This window comes from Camelina sativa, chromosome 20, assembly GCF_000633955.1.
Source record: "Camelina sativa cultivar DH55 chromosome 20, Cs, whole genome shotgun sequence".
Lineage (NCBI taxonomy): Eukaryota > Viridiplantae > Streptophyta > Magnoliopsida > Brassicales > Brassicaceae > Camelina > Camelina sativa.
In genome coordinates this window covers 10,663,413-10,672,412 of record NC_025704.1, presented here as the reverse complement: position 1 = coordinate 10,672,412, position 9,000 = coordinate 10,663,413, and the positions used below count along the sequence as shown (strand labels likewise).

At 31.4% G+C, this 9,000-nt stretch overlaps 1 protein-coding gene across 1 annotated transcript; it reads right to left on the bottom strand.

Moving 5' to 3' along the window:
• LOC109124951 (GTP-binding nuclear protein Ran-3) lies at nucleotides 124-1,459 on the bottom strand (the record flags this gene model as incomplete). Its single annotated transcript, XM_019241807.1, is given in 5 exon segments — nucleotides 124-384; nucleotides 654-771; nucleotides 869-925; nucleotides 1,040-1,109; nucleotides 1,279-1,459. Coding segments are annotated over 5 exon segments (509 nt in total), but the record flags the coding sequence as incomplete, so codon positions are not given.

Here is a 9,000-nt window from a genome sequence, read left to right as displayed (position 1 = left end):
GGCTGAGCTGCGGCAGCTGCAAGATCGGCCTCGTTCTGCTGCTGAGCAGCAATGTCAAGGTGAACCTCTGGTGGAGCAAGAGCTGGTGACTCAACAAAGTGAAGGTTCTGGTCTCCAGCCAACTTTCTAGCAAGGTACAAGAAAGGCTTCTCGAAGTTGTAGTTGCTCTTTGCTGATATCTCATAGTACTGCAGATTCTTCTTCCTGTGGAATGTGACCTGCTTCGCCTTCACTTGCCTGTTCTTCACATCAACCTTGTTCCCGCACAGAACGATCGGGATGTTTTCACACACCCTGCAAAGATCACGATGCCATGTCGGAACATTCTTGTATGTGAGCCTTGCTGTGACATCGAACATTATGATGGCACACTGACCATGGATGCTGCAAGAAAATTAAAGATTAGATATATATCCAAATGAAACCATCTAAATCAACCAATTCAAGTCCTATTCCTATTGTCATAGTGAGATTGTTCGACTATGCATACTCTAATACCAACTAAGATTACTACTACAACATAACAGTCCTATTCCAGTTGTCCAGGTGACGAATCAGTTGCCAATTTCAAACCCTAACCAGAGCTATTCCAAACTATGCGTACTCTAAAACGACTCTACACATTAACCTATCAAGAAGATCAGTCTACTTACTAGTATCCATCCCTAAGGCCACCAAACTTCTCTTGACCAGCAGTGTCCCAGCAGTAAAAACGGATCTTGCCACAGTTTGTGAAGAAATCCAAAGGATGAACCTCCACACCAATGGTAGCTGCAAGAAACAAGATCAGAACTCAACATCAAAATCAGATGAAGACATAAAGAATAGAAAACTGTGTATTCATGAGCAAATCTTTTGATATACTCACGTTCATACTTCTTCTCAAACTCCCCAGTAAGATGCCTCTTCACAAAAGTTGTCTTCCCTGCACAAAAACACCAAAAAGCAATCGAACATCCCAATCAGTACAACAAAATCTCAAATCCGAAACAAATAAACAGTAATCACTCGATGAAAAAGACGAAGAAGAGTACCGTACCTGTGCCTCCATCACCAACGATGACGAGCTTGAAGCTAGGGTAATCTACGGTCTGCTGATTCGGTAGCGCCTGAAACAAAGATATTCACAAAAAAAAATTAGAAAAACCCTAAAACGAAAGAAGAAATCGACGCGATCTCGTGAGATCTGAGACTGTGAAAACCCTAAGATCAAGAATCCACGAAATATAAACCCTAGAAGACGAATAAATCATAAGCAAAAGCGAAGAGAATGATTACCATGTTAAATCGGAGTTCGAGAGAGGAGTACGCGTCCGAGAGGTTTAAGAAGCAGCGATGCGGCGAGAGAGAGAGAGGACTGAGAGGAGAGAGAGAGATCGAGAGGGTTTTAAAAGGAGAGAATTTGGGAGGTTTTTTTGGCTTAGGTTTGACGCTATTCCTTACACCGTTAGATTCCTTCTTTTGGGTTCTTCAATCTTAAGCAGCTTTCTCCACCGTTGGATCTTTTTTTCAACAATATAGGTCCATCGTATATTTTATTTTAAAAACATAAATAAATAATTGATTAATAATATATACTACCCTATTTATAGACAAATATCACTTTCACATTTTATATCACTTTCACATATAAATAATTTTTCTATAAGTATCATTTTTTCTTTAACTTTTAATTATATACTTTTACAAATTTTTACATAAGAGTTTCTTTTTGTTTGGGCAAACAAATTTTTATATTAACAAATTAATTAAATCAGTGAGAATGAAACTGTATTTTTTGATATATCAGAATCTGTATTGGAAATATAAAACAACACTTATTCTAAAACAAAAAAGAGTTTACACTAGTTTTTTTTTCTTTTCTTTTTGTATGTTGGAGCGTAGTTATTATTATTAACAAATTTTAACATACCCAGTAAAGATTTATTTATTTATCTTTTTCTTTCAGGAAAAAATATATTCATCTAGAATAATTCAGTGATTGAACATTCAGTAGGCAGGTTGATGTATTTCAGACAAGTATAATTTTACTTATGCAGGTTCCATCAGGTGGATAGTGATGACCTAACTATTGCTGTCAACTTTTGGTGGCAATCAAACATTATGTCTAATATGCCTGAACCTATGGATTCATATAATCTGCACCGAATCACAAGAAGGTCTTGATTACAAATCTTGGATTCTTATACAAAATATCTTGTCTTACCATTTTTGTTTTGTTGCCTGACCTCTATTCCTTTTTCTTGCATGTGTCTGGATTTTGTGTCATACATTAAGATTGATAGACAGAGAAATGAGTTGGATATGGCCTTCGCCCCAAATATTCTAGGAGGCCCAAACAAAATATTCTTAAGAATTTTAGGGTATGAAGTCATGTATTTGGCCCATCTGGCCGCATGAGCAAAATCGTCATTTTACAAGGAGACAGAAGAAGCCCTAGGTCAGTGACCCACTATATAAACCAGATGTCATTGTCAGAGCTCGGGATCCACTTTTTGGGCAATTAGAGAGAGAAGAGCTATTATTTTCTTATTAACTGCGCTTAGCTCTTTAATTGTCATTTTCTGTAAACTCTTCTTGAATTCTACGTTAAATAAAAGGACTAGATCCGATTTATTCCCACTAAGATCCGTATTATTAATATTGTCGATTTCATACATCAACAAAATGGTGTGTAAGTTATCCTCTCTCTGCAGTAAAGATTTTTAGACTTATCCGCAAAGTCTTTGAAGTTTCATATAAACATAAAGTTTTTATATACTTTTATTGCGCAGGCCTTTAAGAAGGTACTAGACAAGTTTTTGGCGGTCAACATTGCTTCACCAACATCGAACATCTGAGTGGGAACTGTGTGTTGGCAGATGAGTGTGATATGACAAGAAAGGATGCTGTTGATATGGAAAGGTCGTGTAATATTAGTTGGGAAGCTGATAAAAATGTTGCTGTTGACCTAAACAAATGTGGTAGCTCTAGTCCCGCGTTCTCAGCTGATTCAAGTATGCACAATCGGTTTCCCTTTTATCTCGTGCCCCTTCCGGACTGATCGGCTTTACTCAACGAGACGCTTTTGCTAGCACCTTCACATACTAATTGCCTTTCGACAAAAAAAGACAAGCCATAAGTTTTGTTGAGCCTGGTTTCTCTAAAACCACAACAAATTATCTGCAAAACGAGCTAAGCAGTTGAAGCCTAGAAGGTGACCATCACTCAGATCCTACTTTTCTCTTACTCTTTTTTTTCAGAATCCGTGTCTAGATTGAGTCTATTTTGTTGATATGGAATTGTAATACTGATATCATTATTCTTGAGAGGTAACGCAAGTTTCGACTAGAGCAGACTACTGTCAAGACTATCCATTCCTGTATGAATCTTATAACCTTGTGAATGATGCTGCTTTGAACCGATTCATTAACTGTATATGCTTGAGCAGTGTTAAACATCCAAGCAGACTCCTGCATGACTGTTACCTCCTTTCTTACTACTTCCTCCTTCATCACCAACATCACCATTTGATCGGTTGATCCAACAGGTTGCTAATATACACTGCCAAGGAGACTTGGGGAGAGTGTCTCAAAGTCACCGTGTGCACTTTGCTCAAATAACGCTAGATCAGTGTGTTTGGGCAAAATTAATCGATTCGTTTAAAGACTACGGAAACAAGAAACAGATGTTGAATAGTTGCTTTTATTAATCAAAGTCTCGAGCTCAAATACAAGAATTCAAGGCACAGCGAATCAATCTATAAACCCTAGCCGCGTTCTAGAGTTGAGTCGTGTGTCTTGTGTTTTAGGTCTCTTGCTTCGTTCTCGATGATGTCTCTCGTAGAGGCCGCTCTCCTTATATAGAGATTCCTTTACCCTAATCCCTTAGGACTTGTCTTGGGCTTGCCGACTCTATGCATGATAGGGTCGGTCGCGGGACTCTTGGCCCATTAGTAAAGTCGGTCGCTAGACTCTTGGTCCCTTAATAGATCTAGTCGCGTGACTTTCGGTCCATCGACGAAGTCAGTCGCGAGATTCTCGGTCCATCGACGAAGTTAGTCGCGAGATTCTCGGTCTCGTGACAGAGTCAGTCACGAGATTCTCGGTCTCGTGACAGAGTCAGTCACGAGATTCTCGGTCTCTTGACAGAGTGAGTCACGAGATTCTCGGTTCATTGAACCAATCAAGAAGATTTTCCTTTTATAAGATAAACTCTTATTTACGCTGACTTTATCCAGCAAAATATGCATTGACTAAATAAATTATCTATTTATTTATGATGATAAAATTATGCCCAACAATTACCTAGTATAATTAGAAACTAGGTATTAACCCGCGGAAAACCGCGGGCTGAACTTTTTTTTTGATGAAAATTTGTAATAATTTATTTTTGTTAATATATTATTTATTAATTTTTAAAATCTAAGCTGTTAAACAGAAGTGATATAGATTTTATTTGATTAGATTTTTGATAAAAACTTTAATCCATGCTGGTAAAAAATGTTGATAAAATTTGTAGTTGTAGATTTTATTCGATTAGATTTTTAAAATCTTAGCTGATAATTTTTAATAATATTTTTTTCTTTTCAAGTATGAATTAGTTTAGATTCGAATAGATTTTATTCACTTTTGTAGATTTAATTTAATTATATCTGTCAACAATTTTTTTTGTTTATTAATAATTAATAAAGATAAATTAATTAATTAAATTTTTCTAATGGCAGGTGAATGTAATTTTTTACACATTTTAAGGTTAGTTTCATATTTGTACTCCCAATTAATATAGTAGGATACGTTATGATTCATATGTTGTATGGTTTTGTTCTCAACATTTAACTCAGGTTTTTAAGTTGTCTATATTGTATCTCTTATGGTATAAAGTATTTTTCTTTGAGGTGTGTTTAATGTGGCTGTTTAGGTTGCCAATATTGTATCCCTTAGGGTATAAATCCCCTATATATTAGAAGAGAAACATTTTGGTGAAAAAGCTGATGTGTCAGCATTACAGAGCTCAGTGCACCATTTAGCAAAGTCTCCTCAAATTTTCTAATTAATTACATCTTTGTGCCATTGTATTTATTGGCAAAAAAAAACCCATAAATGAAAACCCTACACATGTCTATCCTCACCTATATATACATTCTTCGAGCGCAATAGCCAGAGCAAACAAAAAATCCATCTTCAATAATCACATGCCTTCTTTTACGAAGCTATACGTAAATCATGGTCTAATCATGGTTCGAGCATAATAGCCAATACCAGCCATCTGCCAATATAATTTATGATGAACATCCTCCTAAGTTCGTTTATAACGTGATGGAAAAACAATGACAGAAAAGAAGAAAAATAAGATATTTTACCAATTGTGAACCTTTACTCGGTAAGTATTCAAAGTTTTATGATGATAAAGTTGTCAGTTTAATTTCTTTATATATCCAACTCCTACATTTGAACAGGTTTCAAAAGTGGTATGTCATAAAGCAAATGACCAGACACATAAAATCAAGATTCTATTTCAGTATTTAACCAAAGGAAACAGTTTACCAAATCCCAGAAAGAAAATCAAAATAACCCATGAAGACTACATAACTACTTCTTCGAAGAAATAAAGGATTTCATTTGTATTAATATTTTGTGATAAGCACGATAATGTATGGATTTTATTATTAATTGTATTTCATTTGAATAATTAAATAAATTTGATATATTTCTTTCTATTCCTCTTAATAGTTAATCAAGTACAAAGTTTTAGTTGGATTTAATATTGACAATATTCAAATCTTTCTATTCATCACATAATTTTTTTGCCTCACACCTATAATTATATAATTATACTGCTAAATATTATGTTATTTTAAAAATTCACCTTATCACGTAATGTCGGGAACAAATGCATACTAATTAGTTCTAATAAGAAAATATATCTATGGTGATGATTTTGTAAATCAATACTTATGCATGACATACTTACACATAATTTTGTTGATTGATTCGCTATTTTTGGATAATTTTTCCTCGGAGATTATCAGCATCAATTAAACAGACAACAAATACTTGATTACTAAGAAACTGCTAAATTCACTAGGAAAAAAAGGAATAAAATCTGCAGGCCTAACAATTTACTTTTTTCAATTAAGATGATAATAACATTTTTCTCCTATGATATAGGGGATTATCAATCAAACAGAAAATGAATATTCTATTCCAAATTAACTGCTAAATTCAGTAGAAAAAGGACGGAAATAATATCATACAGGTCTATCAATTTATTATTTTCAATTAAGATGATAATTGCGTAATTTCCTAGATTATAGATGTAAATGACGTATGATTGATTATTGCAATATTAAACAAATAAGTGCGATTACTCTTATTGAAATTAACGTTTTCCCAAAAAATAGGACATAATTAATCAGATATACTACAAACCGAAATAAAATCAAATCAACCTAAGTTAATCCTTTGATTTTCCATTTAAAAAGGAATTTAATTGAAAACACCCTCACCAGAACTAAAGTAATTGCGCTTAAAAATCCAAAATTATTTACCTAATCTAAGATTTTGTTTTTTCAATCGAAACAATTTACTTGGAGGGAAGTGAAAAAAAAATATATCTTTTTCTGTTAAGAATCAAACTTATTTAACTTAGCAAGGTAAAAGAAACAAAAAAATTTGGGATTAAGTTTGGAAAAATATTGGTTAGATATGAGATATTTCCATATTTTCTTGAAAAAAAAAATCAGATTAATAAAAAAAATCAGACCAAATTTGAGTATTAGAATTTCAATAGATATCCATAACAAATAGATTTCCATACTTAAATTCGAATAAAACTCAAAGAAACATTAATTTTAGAGCTTAATTATAGTTCAAACAAATTTCCATAATCAACTATTTAGAATAATAGATACTGATTTTATTTTAAATAATAATTTTTTATATATTTAAAAATCCTAATTTCAGTATTTAATATATAATTTCCTAATATATAGGATGACCGTATATTAATGATTTTCTTAATTTTACAATTAACATATTATCAAATTTTAGAGATTTTTAAAAAGATTTAAACACGAAATTTGATTTAAAATTCTGAAATCAAACGAAAATCACAGGTAAAATATTCCAAAATTAAAATATACAATCTCAAACAAGTAAACAGTTATTAAAATCACGGTTATAAGATGGAAAATATGATATATATAAGACGGGACGAGTTTTCTATCAAGAGATAGATATACCACTTTTCTCTTACTTTTTTTTTTAATATATTTATCTTTGCTCATAATAAAACAAATCCAATCATTTTTGACGACTAAAAACAAATGGAATACTAAAGTGGTATGAGTTTTGATTATGAATTGTTAATAGCATTCTTAAAAATTTAGCTTGGGCATAAAAACTATACCCGAATACCCAATTCGGAAGCCAATCCGGTAGACCAGGTTTGGGTTGGGTACATATTTACCTATAAAATCCTATTGGTTTCTATTTTCTAATGCATTGGGTTTGAGTTAGGGTCTGATAATTCCGGTATCCATCCGGGTACCCATCAAACCAATATATATGAATTTATTTAAAAATATTTAGAATATTTAGTATTAATATAATTCAATTACCTAAAATTATAATTGTAATTTTCAATATTTCAATTAGTTTTATACCTAAATATTAAAAATAGTTAAAGTATCTAAAATTAATTGTTATATAAGTCAAAATTTAGCTAAATTATTTAAATTTAATTAATTTAAAGATTTTTTCCGGGTATTCAGTAGTTTGGGTAGTTTGGGTATCTCAAATTTGTAACTCGAACCGACTCAAAGTCGATAGTACTCGAACGAAACCGAATCCATATATCGAAAAATATCCAATAGATTCTATTTTTTAAAACCCGTTTACTCAAATCTGATCGGTTAATATCCCAACTTGAACGGGTTGCCCAAATGTTTAAGCCTTCTAAAAATAGGTTTAAATAGATAATCCGTATATACATTATAATTGCAAATCTGATTACTAACTAATCTCGCACGTACGTGCGGGTCCGAACCTAGTTTTTTTTATTAAATATGTATTTAATTTGGTTATTTAGATTGCCAATGTTGTAACATCTTAGGTGTTATAGTGTTAGTGTGTTATCATAACAACACCACCGTTTTCTCCATTCACTACTACCACAATTATTATATACATAAAAAAAAGTTAGATCTATACTATTTGATTTCATTCTATACTATTTTATTTGTGTATGCAATCAAATACTATTCACTATTTTATAAAATCCATTTCCGATTTTAAAAATTTAAATCATAGGAAAAAAAATCTATGCTTTTTCAAAACCATTGCAATATTTAACTAAATTACTTTCATACAACTAATCTATATACTTATTTAATCAACCCTTTAAACAAATAACCCTATTCTATGTAAAATATTACACAAAATGCCACTGTATTTTACTACAAAATATAATAACAGAATCTTAATATTAATTTGTTGTAACCTGAAAATGATTATCTAAAAAAATAGTAATTATTAATTTATTAGATTACAAGAAATCATTAATAAAATAATTTCGAAATTATTTAATAAAATAATAATAAAATTATTTCGAAATTATGTAATAAAATAATTAAACAGATTCTATTTATTGTTTCAGAAATCTTAGGAAACAATAACAAACTATTTAGAAAATTATAAAACTTAAATTTATTTATAAAACTAAGGTTAAATATTTACATATCTAAATCATTTAATAATAACAAAAATATATTAAAATTGGGATACAACATTGTTTATATTTTTAAAATATATCTATACTAGGTGATAACTCGTGCTACAGCACGGGCAAAAACGTTTATTATATTTTTAAATTCTTAATACTGTATGAGTTACATCTATGTTAGTTATTTTATATTGATAGTATAATTTACATGAGTATTTACTTTGGAACCCGAAACCCTTCTATTCATATCTAATTACCTCTGGTCTCTATACTCCACTTCCCACCATATGTAATAAT